The sequence below is a fragment of the Nematostella vectensis genome, chromosome 5, assembly GCF_932526225.1.
Source record: "Nematostella vectensis chromosome 5, jaNemVect1.1, whole genome shotgun sequence".
Taxonomy (NCBI): Eukaryota; Metazoa; Cnidaria; class Anthozoa; order Actiniaria; family Edwardsiidae; genus Nematostella; species Nematostella vectensis.
The window spans coordinates 12,962,755-12,979,838 of NC_064038.1; the positions used below are offsets into that span (position 1 = coordinate 12,962,755).

A 17,084-nucleotide genomic window follows, 5' to 3' on the forward strand; every position below is an offset into this window, starting at 1 on the left:
GAGTATACAGGGGTGTCCCTGATAATGACCCATCTGTGAGTATACAGGGATGTCCCTGACAATGACCCATCTGTGAGTATACAGGGATGTCCCTGATAATGACCCATCTGTGAGTATACAGGGCTGTCCCTGCTTTTCTAGCTGGCTGGCTGGAAGATTTTGCAAGATGAATTAAAGCCAAAAAATCTTTACTCAGCCGGTAATAACCCACGGCATGATTAATATAATTTGTTACAGCGAAACCAGTAAAACCTTGAACACCTAGAATATTTTTTGTCTTCTGACGAATCAGACGCGAGAATTCAGACACTGAGACTTGTTAAGACATGTTTCTAGTTGACTGTTTGATTATCTCGCGAGTGATTGCTTGGAACAACTATTCCATATATATTTCCGGTGTTCACGTTTTTTTACTGTTGTGCTGTTAATATTGCAAAGACAACTTATAATGAAATAGAAAGAACATTCAAAAACAAAGTTTTATGTTTCATAAACCAAATTCAGTTGAAATATTGCAAAAAAACTCCTCCCTTATCCAGTTGAAAAGGATGTTTTCTTGCATTTGATATTTTGCTAACATGAGACAAAATCGTGGCTTTTTAAAATTTTAAAACCCAGCTTTCAAAAACAATTACACACTTTTCATCCATTGCTCCTTGAGATAACTGTAAATTATAATAACTATAGTGATACCTTTTGGTTTTTTAGAGTCGCCTTCTCAAGCCTCTTGGAGGTTTTGCTGGTTTGACAGGCGAATGGCGGGATTTGGCTGCCGTAATTAGCAGGGTAAGAGCTAACTTGCTAGAGTCGCCTTTTCAAGCCTCTTGGAGGTTTTGCTGGTTTAACAGGCGAATGGCGGGATTTGGCTGCCGTAATTAGCAGGGTAAGAGCTAACATGCTAGTGGAGTGATTGTATTAGAGAGTGCCATTAGCTAGGTTGCAGGATCTATCACAGGCCATGCTGGTATTTTTCCAGATGTGTGAATCCGAGTAAGTACGCAACTGCTTTGTCTCCTATTATCTTTGTTCTACAAAGGAGTTCTTTTGTCTCTATTCTTCTCGTTCTTTGTGTCGAGGTGCGGATATTGTTCATTTGCCCAATCAAATTGCAGCTTGTAAGAGCTGCGTACTGACCCGTGAATGAGTAAGTACGCAGCTACTTTGTCTCCTATTATCGTTGTTCTACAAAGGAGTTCTTTTGTCTCTATTCTTCTCGTTCTTTGTGTCGAGGTGCGGATATTGTTCATTTGCCCAATCAAATTGCAGCTTGTAAGAGCTGCGTACTGACCCGTGAATGAGTAAGTACGCAGCTGCTTTGTCTCCTATTATCTTTGTTCTACAAAGGAGTTCTTTTGTCTCTATTCTTCTCGTTCTTTGTGTCGAGGTGCGGATATTGTTCATTTGCCCAATCAAATTGCAGCTCGTAAGAGCTGCGTACTGACCCGTGAATCCCTTGTTTGATTGATAAGGACTTTAAAGCCGCATTGTCACCAGTTTACTTCCTGTCGATTACGTAACAATATCCGATGATTTTTAACGGAAAACGCGAAAAATATTTCAAAATATTGAAAGCAGTGTGTTTTTTGGACGTTTCTTTGAGGATGTGATTTATTATTTAGAGCGGATGGCCTGTTTAATATCTCGGATTTTAATAGATTTTTTTGTTATTTAACGGCTGAGGTTTCCGTCGGACCTCCGGAAGTAAACTGGTGACAATGCGGCTTTAAGTGGAGGTCTAGTTTTCCCAAACACACTTCATAAACCAGTATGGAGATTGGAGAGGGAGAAGGCATTATGGCCCCTAAAAAAAAAAAAAAAAAAGGCATCTCCCCACCCTGTGGTACCTTCTTCTCAGACACCGCTTGTTGATTTGTGTGAATGACCTTTGAAGGATATCTACTTGCACAACCCCGATGTACGATGGGATGACATCATTGGTTTAGATGCGGCCAAGCGACTCGTGAAGGAAGCTGTTGTTTATCCTATCAAGGTACTAGTGCTGGTAATATGCCTTTAAACGTTCCCACTGAGTAAGCAAACTAACACAGTATTGTTTATCAGTATCCTCAGCTGTTCACTGGTATTCTGTCTCCGTGGAAAGGCCTTCTATTGTACGGACCTCCAGGTACACTTCTGTAGTTTATCTCTCGACCCTTAGGTGCTTTGTGAGTGTGAAGATACACCTATTTCACAAAAGGTTTTTAGTGCAAATGGCGAATGGTAAATGGCTTATGGGTACTAATTATTCGTAAAATTAAAGGTATTAAGTCCAACAATGTCAGAGCCAAGCATTTGTAACCTTTAATGGATAATTGTTTTGATTTTTCTATATTCTTCGAGACGCATGGTTACTTTCGGTCGTAGAACTGCCATTTTCCAATCGCCTTTTGCCATCTTCACTGACAAGCTGTATTGAAATATGTGTATACCATTTGTAGTCTGCGTAGCTGGCGGTTTAGTTAAGTTCCAGAGCAGTTCGCGAATACGCAAAAACGTTCGTAGTTTGTTTTGCTATTTTTTTGTTTGGCCGCACTGGATTCCCCTTTGTTTTTCCCGCCCGTCCTGACTTCTTTTCGGATTCCCCTTACACTTGCTTGCTCTCTCGCGCGACCAAAAAAGGCAACTTGGGGAGACAAACCTCCTGTTTCACATGCTAGTGCCACTTGGTGTTAAGGTAATTCCCTTGAAATAGTTCTAAAACACAGGATTTTTTAAAGTGTGATGAAAAATGGGGGTAACCTACCTCGTTCTCACAACAGAAGGGCGTACTTTTGATGCGTTTTTACTGATCGTGCGAGGAAAAATCACAGCTCTAAATTTTCAAAAGAAGTGCCTTTTAGAAAATTAAGTTCTGTTTGTCGAGCTGCCAAAATCCGATCTCCTAAACAATAACCCGTAGTAGCAAATGTTCAAAACAAATCACATTTTAAGAGATCGCACTAAAAGACACTGTTTTCGCTACTATTCATACGGTAAAAAGCGCCATTTTGAAGCGTTTTTACGGCTTTTAAGAGAACATTAACAAACTTCTACAAGCCTACTTTTTTTCTTCTTTTAGTATATCATTTTTCCATTAATATTCAACTATTTGAGCAAATAAAAAAATGGGTGTAACCGACTTCGTTTTTTCTGTCAAAGCGATTTTAAGTAAAAAAACGCGCGCCTTTTGCTTTGTTTTGTTTTTGTTTTGCTTTGTTACAACTGTGGCGCGGCGCACTTAGTAATGGAGAATTCGAACAAACAGTGCGCGTCACTATGCGCAGTTGGGTTGCGTTGGGTTGCGTAGTGCAATTCAAGGGAACTACCTTAAAATCATAGTCCCAACATAAGTTTTTAGTTTGTTGGTTTGTTTTCCTGGGCTCTCCGGTTTTCCTCCCTCCACAAAAATGCAGAATAATTGTGATCTAAGCTGTGTTGTGTGCTGTCTCCGGCGCAGCCGTCCTTAAGCCCTTTGCAAACTGCGCCAGCACCGGCCAGCATTGCTGGCGAATTCTTGCTCGACTTACCACAAGACAAAGGAAATGTCAGAAAGTCCATTTCCCATTTTGATATTTCCTTTGTCCTATAGTCAGTTAAGTGAAAATTCGCCAACAATGCTGGAAGGTTCTGGCGCAGTTTGCACGGGGCTTTAGTGTTAGTCTTTTGTGTGGTCAGTCATGAGTCGTAAAGGTTGCGACATCCCGGGGGGGAGGGGGGGGGGGGTACTCCATATATCCATCGGACGGGGATCTTCGTCCTATCTTTTAGGGTGTAAATTTGGAGCCTTTGGTATCTTCAGGGGTGAAAATGAGAATGCCCAGATTTTTTTTACCCCGGTATCTTTTAGGGTGCTATTAAAGCCATCACTCATCTAACTTGTAGCTCATGAAAGAGCGTTAAAACATGGAATCTTCCATTAAAGTTGGTTTTAAATGAACGTTTTTATTACAAATTATTTACGTTTGTTTGAGGTATCTTTAAGGGGGTAAATTCATGTCTAACCACGCCCATTTTAGTATCTTTTAGGGTTGTTAGGATTGTTAGCACGCTTTCATATGCTTTAAACTCGACCACGTTGTGTCTGCGCTTTCGTTATGCAGCATACGAGCTGCACAAAGGGTGATTATAGTATCTTAAATGTTATTTGGTTTGCGTGCAGGTACTGGTAAGACGCTGCTTGCCAAGGCGGTGGCGACTGAGTGTAACACAACGTTCTTCAATATCTCGGCATCGTCTATCGTCAGCAAGTGGCGCGGTGACTCAGAAAAACTTGTCAGGGTAAGGACAAGGCAATCGCGCCGCCGCCATTTTACGCTCCTGGGCAATACCAAGTTTTGCAAAGCATCCATTTCCATCGTCTATTTAAAACGTGTAACTGGGATATGTTTAATCAAATATCGTTAATAAGATATCAGACTTTATCGTGGGTGTTTTTTTATGTTTTCTTTTATTGTAGACCACTGCATTTTCATGAACAGGGCTTATCAGGCTGCCATTTTACGTCTTAAAAGCATCCATTTCCATCGTCTATTAAAAATGCGTAACTGGGATATTTTAAATCAAATATCGTAGATAAGGTATCAGACTTAATCGTGGGTGTTTTTTTTTTATTGTAGACCCTTGCATTTTCATGAACAAGGCTTATCAGGCTGCCATTTTACGCTCCTGCACAGTACCAAGTCTTACAAAGCATCCATTTCCATCGTCTGTTTAAAACAATTAACTGATATGTTTTTAATCAAATGTCATTAATAAGGTATCAGAATTAAATCGTGGGTGGTTATTTAGATGTTTTTTTTATATGAGACCATTCTTTTCTGACATAAACAAGGCTTATCGAGCCACAATTTTAAACCTCACACAATACGCGTCAAACTTCCATTTATTAAATTAAAAGGATTGAAACTGAGTTACTTTACTTGCGTTAATGGAGTACCGTTTTTAAATAAAGAAATTTATTAATTGCGACTAAACGGTAGTACACTTGATATTATGTTACTATGGTTGAAACATAAATTTTGTATTAAAATTTACAATTCTCTTTTTCAGGTTCTGTTTGAGTTGGCTAGGTTCCATGCCCCCTCCACCATCTTCCTAGATGAGCTGGAGTCTCTCATGAGCCAAAGAGGCACAGGAGGGGGAGGGTAAGTAGAATTTGTTCTTGATAGCCGGTATGTGCCTGATATCATATGCAAGAAAGTCTATAAGATGTAGCAATATTCTTCCATAACTGCGTAAGGGAAAGTTACGCTCAAAGAATGTCGATCAACCTCTCCTTTGTTATTGTTTATTATTGAAAGAAAAACGCCTAATTCGCAAGGAAACTTCAAAATAACAATCTATGAATGAGGTCTGATATTGACGAAATTTGATTGAAAATATCTTGGTTACTTTCTTGGATAAGCCGATGTGGAAATGAATGCTTTTTGTGACTCGGCATTGAACGGGAGCATAAAATGGCGGCGTGATTGGCCTACTTTAATTTTAGTTTAAAGGGATGTGCGATCCTCTTTTGCCCTCACCTCGCTATATGCCTGTCATCTCTGGGCTCGATTTGAATATTTTGTTTTTATATTACCTGATTTCAAACGGAAATAAGCAGCGTTGTCTCAGGTGTTATCTCTTACCGGGGGTTCTTATCGGATTTCATCCTGTGGTTCGTCAGAGTTGCGATGTCAAATATAGCCATCATCCCACTCAGTATTCTATAAAAGACTCCATGGATCAGAACTTCATGTAGAGTTAGGTAGTTCATGAGGTCTCGCTTGAAGTACCATGAGAAATAGCCAAAAAAAAAACTTATTAGGAAGAGGGAAAGAAAAGCTCACACCAAAAGGAGAGAAAAGACTTATAAGGAGAGAAACACCAGATTTAGGTTGATCTAGTGTGTGCCTTGCTTCTCGTAGAGCTGAACACGAAGGCAGCCTCCGGATGAAGACAGAGCTCTTGGTGCAGATGGACGGTCTAGCTCGCTCGGACGACTTGGTCTTTCTCCTCGCTGCCTCTAATCTACCCTGGTAAGTGCCCAGAGGGACAAACATACCTTATGACATAAAGGGCGAAGTGAGACAAAGGCACGTACTTTTAGTGTGACTCGCGCTGCCGATCCACCAAGACAAATAACGCCAGGGGATAGCGTGTTTTGCCGTTGGACGCTCTCTGAGAGGAGCGCAAAGCTCTCAAACACACGCTACGATCTCGCCGCTTCTCAGTTCATTCAGCTTAGAAGTGTGAAATTTATAGCGAAAGGCACGACGGTAAGAGGTGTTCTCCCACCCCCCCACCCCTCTTTATAAGACCATAACTATGAGTAATCAGTCAGATTCATATTCGTACTGGATATTTTTATTTTACTTATTGTCCAGGTCAATCAGATACTAATTAGCTTACATAAACTACCAATAACGCTCGTTGCAATTTGGGTGATGATATTTGTAGGGTTGTTGGGACGAATGCCTTGTCAAAGACTCGCTTCTGTCACATGAACACGCAGCATTTATCACAGTTGCACTATCTTCAAGAATGATATTTAACAAGTCGGCGTTGATCAAATTTTGCGTGAAAGTCATATTTTGAGAACCAGTTTTCAAAGCTGAGTGTCCTGCCATTCCTCGAGCTGCCGTTCATGATTCTAAACACGAACCCCTTAGTATTGTGTAACCTTAAATATGGTGTACCATATTTAGGCCCTATCCTGGTTCTACGTTTTTTTATTTACTGCTCTCCACGCCGTTTCAAATCGTGCTAAACTAATACAATCGGGATAATTGTTGGGAGCCCACCTTGTAGGGCAGTGACTGGGTGTGGTCTAGCATGTTGTTGTGCCACAGGGAGCTGGATCACGCGATGTTGCGCAGACTGGAGAAGCGGATTCTTGTTGATCTACCCACACTCGAGGCGCGCAAAGCCATGCTGATGCAGAACCTGCCGCCAGTCATCTCGGCATCTGACGGGAAGGGGGTCGAGATTCGCACAGAAATCGACTATGACATGCTAGCAAAGGTGACAGTGGAACCTCACTATGATAGATATTCATTATCGGTGCCGAAAATATTGTCCGTTATATCATAGTGTCCGTTTTATAGAGGTTTTATATGGGACGGAAAACTGAAAAACTCAAACAGCTTCGCCTCTGGATCCAATTGGATACGTATAGTACAGTATGGCGAAAACAGACAAAGCAGAAGTCCAAAGATTATAACATATTTAAACACGCATTATCTTGTAACGGTTTCCTTAGCCGACCTGATGAAGGACTTCAAGTAAAGTCCGAACCGTTTTAATATTTCGACTTCTGTCTTGTCTGTCTTTTCCATACTACTATAGAAGTATTATATAGAGCGTTTGACTGACGAGTTTGGAACCTTCCATCTTTATGGAAGTCCGTTATATAAAAGTTGAACTTAGAACCTCGTCTCTTCCGCTGGCGTTTTTAGACACTGTATGCGACCTGGCTAAAAACGCCTGCGCTGACGCTACGTGCACCCTTGATTGAAATGTGTCTGAATGAAATTTAGACAAAGTTAAACCGGGTCAGGGTCGCGCGCCCTGGGGCCGAATTGCTGGCCCCTGGTCAGGAAAACGACCACCCCACGCCTTTCTTGCACTGGCAGCGTTTCGAGTGAGCAAATAACGCTAACGTATGATCCATGCTTTTCAGTCCCCAACCACCCACCCAAAGCTTATAGTAAGTATATTTCACTGAGAAATCAGGGTGACAGGTATCCCCTGTGGTGGGAAGCTGTGGCCCGGTTGCCATGGTTCCCTGGGTAGCGCTTAGTCGGGCGACCAGTACGCGCTCTAATACTTCACCCCAACTTATCTGACGATGAGTTTAATGTTCAACATGTCCTTGTTTGTTCAGCGAGCAGAGGGCTACTCGGGATCAGACATCAAGCTTCTAGCCAAGGAGGCTGCCATGAGGAAAGTCCGCAAGATCTTCGACATCTTAGAGGGACATCATGCTGGTAGGTCCACTCAGCCTCGTACATGGTGTGTCGTATTACCTGGTACATGGTGTACCGTATAACCTGGTACATGGTGTGTCGTATTACCTGGTACATGGTCTGTCGTATTACCTGGTACATGGTCTGTCGTATTACCTGGTACATGGTGTGTTGTATAACCTGGTACATGGTGTGTTGTATTACCTGGTACATGGTGTGTCGTATTACCTGGTACATGGTGTGTTGTATAACCTGGTACATGGTGTGTCTTATTACCTGGTACATGGTGTGCCGTATTACCTTGTACATGGTATGTCGTATTACCTGGTACATGGTGTGTCGTATTACCTGGTACATGGTGTGCCGTATTACCTTGTACATGGTGTGTCGTATTACCTGGTACATGGTGTGTTGTATAACCTGGTACATGGTGTGTCTTATTACCTGGTACATGGTGTGCCGTATTACCTTGTACATGGTGTGTTGTATAACCTGGTACATGGTGTGTTGTATTACCTGGTACATGGTGTGTCGTATTACCTGGTACATGGTGTGTTGTATAACCTGGTACATGGTGTGTCTTATTACCTGGTACATGGTGTGCCGTATAACCTGGTACATGGCGTGTCGTATAACCTAGTACATGGTGTGCCGTATAACCTGGTACATGGTGTGTCGTATTACCTGGTACATGGTGTGTCGTATAACCTGATACATGGTGTGTCGTATTACCTGGTACATGGTGTGTCGTATTACCTGGTACATGGTGTGTTGTATTACCTGGTACATGGTGTGTCGTATTACCTGGTACATGGTGTGTCGTATTACCTGGTACATGGTGTGTCGTATAACCTGATACATGGTGTGTCGTATTACCTGGTACATGGTGTGTCGTATTACCTGGTACATGGTGTGTCGTATTACCTGGTACATGGTGTGTCGTATTACCTGGTACATGGTGTGTTGTATTACCTGGTACATGGTGTGTCGTATTACCTGGTACATGGTGTGTTGTATAACCTGGTACATGGTGTGTCTTATTACCTGGTACATGGTGTGCCGTATAACCTGGTACATGGCGTGTCGTATAACCTAGTACATGGTGTGCCGTATAACCTGGTACATGGTGTGTCGTATTACCTGGTACATGGTGTGTTGTATAACCTGATACTTGGTGTGTCGTATTACCTGGTACATGGTGTGTCGTATTACCTGGTACATGGTGTGTTGTATTACCTGGTACATGGTGTGTTGTATAACCTGGTACATGGTGTGCCGTATAACCTGGTACTTGGTGTGTCGTATAACCTGATACTTGGTGTGTTGTATTACCTGGTACATGGTGTGTCGTATTACCTGGTACATGGTGTGTTGTATTACCTGGTACATGGTGTGTTGTATAACCTGGTACATGGTGTGTCGTATAACCTGGTACTTGGTGTGTCGTATAACCTGGTACATGGTGTGCCGTATAACCTGGTACATGGTGTGTTGTATTACCTGGTACATGGTGTACCGTATAACCTGGTACATGGTGTGTCGTATAACCTGGTACATGGTGTGCCGTATAACCTGGTACATGGTGTGTTGTATTACCTGGTACATGGTGTACCGTATAACCTGGTACATGGTGTGTTGTATTACCTGGTACATGGTGTACCGTATAACCTGGTACATGGTGTGTCGTATAACCTGGTACATGGTGTGCCGTATTACCTGGTACATGGTGTGTCGTATTACCTGGTACATGGTGTACCGTATAACCTGTACATGGTGTGTCGTATTACCTGGTACATGGTGTGTCGTATTACCTGGTACATGGTGTGTCGTATAACCTGTACATGGTGTGTTGTATTACCTGGTACATGGTGTGTCGTATTACCTGGTACATGGTGTGTCGTATAACCTGTACATGGTGTGTTGTATTACCTGGTACATGGTGTGTCGTATAACCTGGTACATGGTGTGTCGTATTACCTGGTACATGGTGTGTCGTATAACCTGGTACATGGTGTGTCGCATAACCTGGTACATGGTGTGTTGTATTACCTGGTACATGGTGTGTCGTATAACCTGGTACATGGTGTGTCGTATTACCTGGTACATGGTGTGTTGTATTACCTGGTACATGGTGTGTTGTATTACCTGGTACATGGTGTGTTGTATTACCTGGTACATGGCGTGTCGCATAGCCTGTACATGGAGTGTCGTATAACCTGGTACATGGCGTGTCACATAACCTGTACATGGTGTGTCGTATTACCTGGTACATGGCGTGTCGCATAACCTGTACATGGTGTGTCGTATTACCTGGTACATGGTGTGTCGTATTACCTGGTACATGGCGTGTCGCATAACCTGGTACATGGTGTGTCGTATAACCTGGTATATGTTGTGTCGTATAGTAGGGGTGTCCACTCAACTTTGAGTGAACAAAAGTAGAAAAAAATAAGTCCCACCAACCTGGTATTTGGTGTACAATATAAGAGGAAAGGGGGTAGGTGTCCAGGCAAGTCTGATGCGGTACACTTCCTGCCATAAGAAAGAGTGTAATCTTTGTTCAGCTGAAGACCTCTGCATAATCAAATACGTACCTAGGAAATAATTAAGTTTGTTCAAGATGAAGCGCTTGTGCAAAATTAACAAGTTAACTACAAGGCCATCTGAGGATGCTCTCAGACTTTGCTCTACGTTCTCTTTTTAATCAGACTTGCAGCCACTTGCATAATCTATTCTGGAATTAATTGTTCCCCTTCCTCTCGGTGTTTTACAGCAAATTCCGATGGGCGTGCCACCCCTCTCCCTAAGCTCGAGATAGACCCTGTTGAGACCTCTGACGTCGAAGCTGCGCTGGCGCATACCAAACCCTCCGCGAGGACGCTGACCGATAAGTACAGAGAGTGGCAGAAAGAATATGAATCGGTGTAGTCGGGGTAAGCGCGGGTTACCTGTGGAAACGCTTGCGCTTGCTAAAGCTCTCGCAAGGACTGTGACCGATACGTACTGAGACTGACAGAAATTATATGAATCAGTGCGGGTACCGTTCATCCCAGAGAGAATACGAGTCAACACATCGTTTGGGTATGTTGGTATAATATCGAGAATGCACTCACGTGTAGCACTTGGATGCTCTATGCATACGAATGCAGAATGTGTTTGTGGAGACATGACGGAAAAACATGACGTGACGCTTCAAATAAGCCCATTTCACATCGAATAAGGCGGAGAATTCTCTGGGTACTTAGTAACTTATAGCAAACAAAATATCAAGTGCGACTTTTTTTAAATTGATGCGACTTTTTATAAATTGTCATTGAAATTTGAGCTTTTCGTCCCTGAACTGATACACAATGCAATGATGAGCAAGGAAAAATTATCTTAAAAAGCCAAAATCTGGTTATGTGCACTTCGGCCTCACGTTATTTGTGTTTTGAAAATCAGTCCGTAATACAAGGAACCTATAGCCATTGTAAGTAAATGTGTCTTCTCTCTTTATCTGGAATTGCGCGTTTTCCAGGATTTTCCGTCATGTCGTTTGTGAATGGTATAGAGATGTAGAAAGCGGTGCTATAGAGTGACACAAAAACACAGCAATCTTGTGCGTTTGGTTACGTCACGCAAGTAAATATATAACGAATGTAAATATACGCTATGCGATTTCATAAACGTCACGCAAAACAATGCGTCACGCAAGCGAATAAGTGACCCAATTGGATGCGTCACGCAGTTGATAATAAAACAGTATGTTACACAAGCGAGTGACTTAATCGGATGCGTGACGTAAATTGATCATAAAACAATGCGTCACGCAAGCGATTAAGTCACTTTATCTGATGTGTCACGCAAATAGCAAAGTGAGACTGTAAATCGGTACTTCAAATTTGTGGTTATGTACAAAGTAGATATTTGTAAAATATTAAGCATTCTAGTGTATATTTTTTATATAAATAAATCTCTACTTAGTTTACCATGCATAGTTTTTTCTCTGATTCCAGGCTGCCATATCACTAATCCTGCCCCGATACGAAGTATTCTATGGATACACATTACTATTTCACATCCTAAGATCAAATCTGATAAACCGACATCCTTCAATCATCTAATAATTTGTGTCATTTCATTTTCTTTTGATTCCACGACCCCGTTGAACCACTACACTCGTTCCTGATAATCTTTTCAGGGTTACGAGTGGCATCGCATTTGTTTATCTGGACACCTAGACTATTCTTGTTCCAGTACGCTTTTTTCTGATACATCTTCTTTAGGGTAACAGGTGGCTTCTTGAAGACTATACTCCAGTAACCCACGACAGCTCAAGTACAACCCACATATGTCAAATCTGCCAGCTATAGACCGTTTACACGATGTTGCGCGCGCATCCAAAATGCCACAGACTGGCGGGATACAGCTGATCTAAAATGGCGTACAAAGTCAAGTCTACAGACGAAGCTATAGAAAAAGCTGCCAGAGTGATTCTTTTGCAGAATTCCCCTTTGTCCGCATCATCTTTTATTAACTATGGTCCGCCAGTCTGTGCGCGAAAAGAGTAGCTGCGCAGACACTGCATATTTCTTTAAAGTCCGTAAATCTTGCGTGATACTGTTATGTTTTTGTTTCGAATGTTTAGAACTCCCACCATTTTGAAAAATATAACTTACCCAGCATTGTTTGATATCGTAGAATTATAATCGAGTTGATTTTATTGTAGGATGGATTGAATTTCAGCATGATTCAAGCGGGTTTAATTCACATGCATGGGGTTTTCATAGCCTACAAAACCACGCGTCACGCAAATCGATCGACTGGCTTTAAGCATTTTTTTCATATGTCGTTTTGCGGTCATTTGATATCTTTTTAGGCAAACGTACTCCCTTAGCACCATACCAAGCTGGCATGACAGGTTAAGGACAATAACACAATTTGTTACATACAGCAGCTATTGTCCTTAACACATTTTGGAGTCGTCTCATCTGTTGTGTATCCAAGACCAAGCCACACTGGCACTGTATATTTTGTTGGACCCCGCACCTATTGCTGTAACCTTGCGCCAGCAACATCTTGCATATCTTGTTCAACCCTCTTATTCAACCCTGCTCAATTCCACCCTTATTCCTCCAGGTGGCGCCTTTTTTTCTGTGTACCAACAGCCAAGCTATTCAGCGTTATCCCGCAAATATTTTAAGACCCAGCCCCTTCTGTACCGTTATACCGCGTGATATCACCTCATCTCTTTGTGTGCGTACGTCCTTCCTGAAGCACTATACTCGGCCGACCCGAATCCCGACAACTCGGGCACGTGTTCGTAATCCGTGGCCGTGTCCCAGTCGTTGGCTGGGTCATCCAGATACTCCTCCGGCTCCTCGATATCCATGAACTTTTGCATCATATTCCTCCTGAAGTACTTAACATAGGAAATCTCGTTCCTTTTCATGCTCTCGCATCGCTTAAGTAGAGCTCCAGGGAGGTCCTGCTTAAGGGAGTACCCCTTTACGTACACTCCTGTGTACGCTTCGTCCAGATAATCCCCCTTTTGTAAACACTGATTTGAAATTCTTTTGTTGATGCGCCGGAAGATTTTAAGCTCCCTCTGGAATGGTGCCCCTTGCTCCTTGATCTTGGCCCATAAGGTCTTGTTGAAGTGATCGTAAAGAAGTGAGTCGGCGCGATTCCAGCTTAAGATGTCTTGTCTAACCTCTTCATCAAGTGATTTCCTCTTGTGCTTATCTTGGCGCTCGTTGAGTTTGAAGTACAAAATATCCTCGTATGTCCAGCACATAAGTCTCTTTAGAAGAACTAGGGACTCATCGAAGTGCTCCATTATCATAACAAGGTCGAACTCTTCATTCAGGAACTTTAGATAATGATCTACGGCGGTAGCGTTCTGAAAGTATCTAAAATCAAGCCCTAAATCAAACATCATCGGATTCCGCAATAAATGCAACGCTAAGGTTTTCTTCATAAAAGGTCTACTGTCTTTAAAAGACGGCGGGTATTTAAGAAACGTGCCTAAGGGGTCAATCTCTTGGTTAAACCCTAAGGGGTTTGCAAAATGCATAAAGTTAAACACGGACTCGTATTGTAACACAGGGTCTCGGAGAATTGATATGTACTTCGTTTTCGGCTTGGGAAACAACCAATGCATAGGCTTGCTGTTATACCTAGCGTGGTTACATAAAATGTTCGCGTCTATTTTATAAAGTGGAGCCGTATATGTCAGGCGAAACCTTGTTGGCCAAAGAAATGTAAAAAGGTGTTTCTGAGATGGCAACACGACCGTAAGGTTCCATTTGTCTGCATATCGGTTCAAGATATTTGTGACCGTACTCCCTCCAGTCTTGTGGGTTTTTAGGAAAAGCACGTGGTCGACTCTCTGGCAGCTTTTCGTGGACGACACGTGAGTACTTTTCTTGGACTTGACAGATTTCTTGGAATCTTTTCTGTGCGCTCTAGAAGGTAGTTTTCTGGGTGATACTTTGTGTGTGTCGCTTTGTTGGTTTGTTAAGGTGATTCTTTCGCTTTCTTCTTCTGCTTTTAGGCTAATGCTCCTGTAATTCACACAAATGTTATTTGTATTAGACCCACGTGGAATTGTGTAAGATATCTATTTCAAATAAGGTTGCACTCGAGAATCCATGTGTCGTAACCCGCGGTGGTTCATGGGTAACGTATAAACGGCTTAATCCTTGTATCTAAAAGCCGTGTCAATGTTCATAAGAACAAGCGGGTTACGATATACAAATTCTCTGAGTGCAGCCGTATTTCAAATAGTTGTATACTATTTGGTGTGCATATGGCTACATTGATTGCTTGTGTATAACGCGCTCTTTTTTTTTCTAAGATTGGAGAGGAAAAAATAGAACTATTTTTCGCTAAAAGATATATCCTTCATAGGGAACAAAAATAAAGGGCCTGACCTTCAATCAGGGACGGACCTAGCTTTTTTCTCAGTGACTCAGGTGTTACTCAGTGACAAAGGGAGGGGGGGGGGGGGGTAATTTGTTTTGTTACATATGGCTTTCAAGCAGCCCAAAGGGGGGTTTAATTAAGCCCCCTAAACCCTCCCCCTAGATCCGCTACTACCAATCCTACTTTTTCGATAGCGGGAAATTCTAAAAAAATAAAACTGTTCCCCTAGGCTGACTTTAATTTATCATACTATATATATCAAATACTGTCGTCTTATCAAAAAATGCAGAGTTTATTTTAATATTTATTTATTTTATTTTATATTTCACATTGGCCTGTATTTTTGATCTAACGATTCCAAAACTTCAGCAATTTTCTCCCTGTGAGCTAACAGTTTTCACTGTTTTGATGGCGATCTAGCAAAATTTATCCAGTCGAGTTTCACAGATCACTTCAGATACTTAAATTTGTTTAAACTAATTATTGAATAACAAAATTTAAAAGCATTCTACTTTATTGCCCCACAGGAAGTTCCTGGCTATGATAACAACGCAATATAAAACAAGTTAGACATTAGCATCTCTCGACACCAGGAAGTTAAGAAATATGGCTCCCCTGATAAGGGATAAGAAAAACGAGAAATTTACTTCACTTAAATATCTTGAAAAGTCACTATTTTTGCAAAAAAAATCCCCTTTTATTGTACTTACCCTTTAAAACCTGTCTGCTTTGATACTGACAAAAAATCACATTCATTGGATTTTAAAACTAAACGTAAATTGATAACCATCATTTCTTTAAACGCTGAGAGAACTCATCTGTTGAACTGAAAAACTCGATAAAATGATTTAATTTATTTTCAAGCTTTTGTTTGGTAATGTGAATTAGTTAGGGTTGTTGTCCAAGATTATATTGTTCGAGAGTAGATATGCATAACCGCAAGCGATTAAAAGCTTTTTGAGTGTAACCATATTAATCGGGTTTAAAAACCATTGCCATTAACTAAAATAACACCGTTTACCTTTCTTTTTGGCAGTGGTATCGATCTCCTGTGTAGCTTGTTCCGTAGAATATAACAACCACCGCGGAAAACGCTATAACTAGCGCGAATAACGCACGGATAGGGATAGTCATGGCCTACCCGGGCAGAGTAAAGGTGGAATTCTCATATCTCATTGTTGCTATCTCCCTTTTGTAGTCGAACTACAGTCGCTTGTTAACGCAAATACATTCCAAAAGATTCCATTTTCACGAGGACTCTTAGCCATTGTCATTGTTCATTTGACTATCTTAATTATTTATCGTAGCTGCAATACGTTTCGCAAGGTGGAACCACCTGCCTACCGAGCTCCGCCTTTCCAGTTTCCACGATTCCAAGTTCATCTTTAAGGGTATTGTTTCCGTTCTCGAATCAAACTTTACCATGTACTGTCGTCCAGCAAAATAAAAACTTGACGAGTTCGTGTTCAATGTCGTGTACCGAACAGGCTAATCACTAGCTGTTCGCCTGGGCTTCATTATGCTTCATTTACAGGTTCATAAATGGATTGGCTTGTGGTACATTGACACAAGTGAGAATATCTCTTCAGCGAGGGTGAAAACTGCAGCAGAATTTCTCAACTTGCGTGAATGTGATAATAGGAACAGGATCAATACGCTTTTCAACCCTTGCGAGTATACGATCCGTGACCAGGTGACTGATTTTTGACTTGTTGAATGCATCTACTCGACACTTGTTCGAAATGTTGTGCATCTTTATGGAGACTTCGGTTAATTTTTCTTTTCTATTACTGAAATACTGTATAATCCCACTTTGCGACTGTTATTGGGCAAGAACCTGCCAATGTCGCGAGAAAACAGCGGTAAACAAACTTGTGTGTAGTTCACGGTTCACTGAAAACCAAAGAAAATAAAGACTGAAACACACTAAGGGAAATACATTATGTTTTCATTTCTTTTCAAAGTCATATCTAAATCCATGGACGCGGTAGATTTGGCAACTCTCAATATGCAACTTTTCAGCCTGCATTTTGCTATGTATATTTGTGTTTTCTATCATTGAATTTTAAAATCAATATAAATTCATATAAATTGATAAGACCTTCAAGGGTTGGGTTACCTGTGTAACAGTTCGGAAGTCGTTTCGGCTATACTTCGGATCTATTTCGGAACAACTCCGGGTCTGGGGTTCCTATGACGGCAGCGTAGAAAATCGATATGAAAGTAAACGTCAGTGACAAGATGAATATTACA

General features: G+C 41.5%; 2 protein-coding genes across 2 annotated transcripts in view; one reads left to right on the forward strand and one right to left on the reverse strand.

The window, feature by feature from the left end:
- Positions 1 to 11,892, forward strand: part of LOC5507643 (katanin p60 ATPase-containing subunit A-like 2) — a 17,189-nt gene extending 5,297 nt beyond the window's left edge. The window contains exons 9-17 of the mRNA XM_032376355.2: positions 709 to 786; positions 1,892 to 1,990; positions 2,062 to 2,125; positions 4,139 to 4,257; positions 5,029 to 5,123; positions 5,886 to 5,996; positions 6,810 to 6,981; positions 7,844 to 7,946; positions 10,699 to 11,892. Coding sequence (XP_032232246.1) covers positions 709 to 786; positions 1,892 to 1,990; positions 2,062 to 2,125; positions 4,139 to 4,257; positions 5,029 to 5,123; positions 5,886 to 5,996; positions 6,810 to 6,981; positions 7,844 to 7,946; positions 10,699 to 10,853 — 996 coding nt within the window. The 3' untranslated portion in view covers positions 10,854 to 11,892. The remainder of the gene's footprint in view (positions 1 to 708; positions 787 to 1,891; positions 1,991 to 2,061; positions 2,126 to 4,138; positions 4,258 to 5,028; positions 5,124 to 5,885; positions 5,997 to 6,809; positions 6,982 to 7,843; positions 7,947 to 10,698) is intronic.
- Positions 11,002 to 16,705, reverse strand: LOC5507642 (galactose-3-O-sulfotransferase 3). Its single transcript, XM_032376356.2, has 2 exons — positions 15,853 to 16,705; positions 11,002 to 14,470 (listed from the first exon to the last, which is right to left on the reverse strand). The coding sequence occupies exons 1-2, from the start codon at positions 15,963 to 15,965 to the stop codon at positions 13,144 to 13,146; spliced, it is 1,440 nt and encodes a 479-aa protein (XP_032232247.2). The 5' UTR covers positions 15,966 to 16,705; the 3' UTR covers positions 11,002 to 13,143.
- Between the last annotated feature and the right edge of the window lie 379 nt (positions 16,706 to 17,084).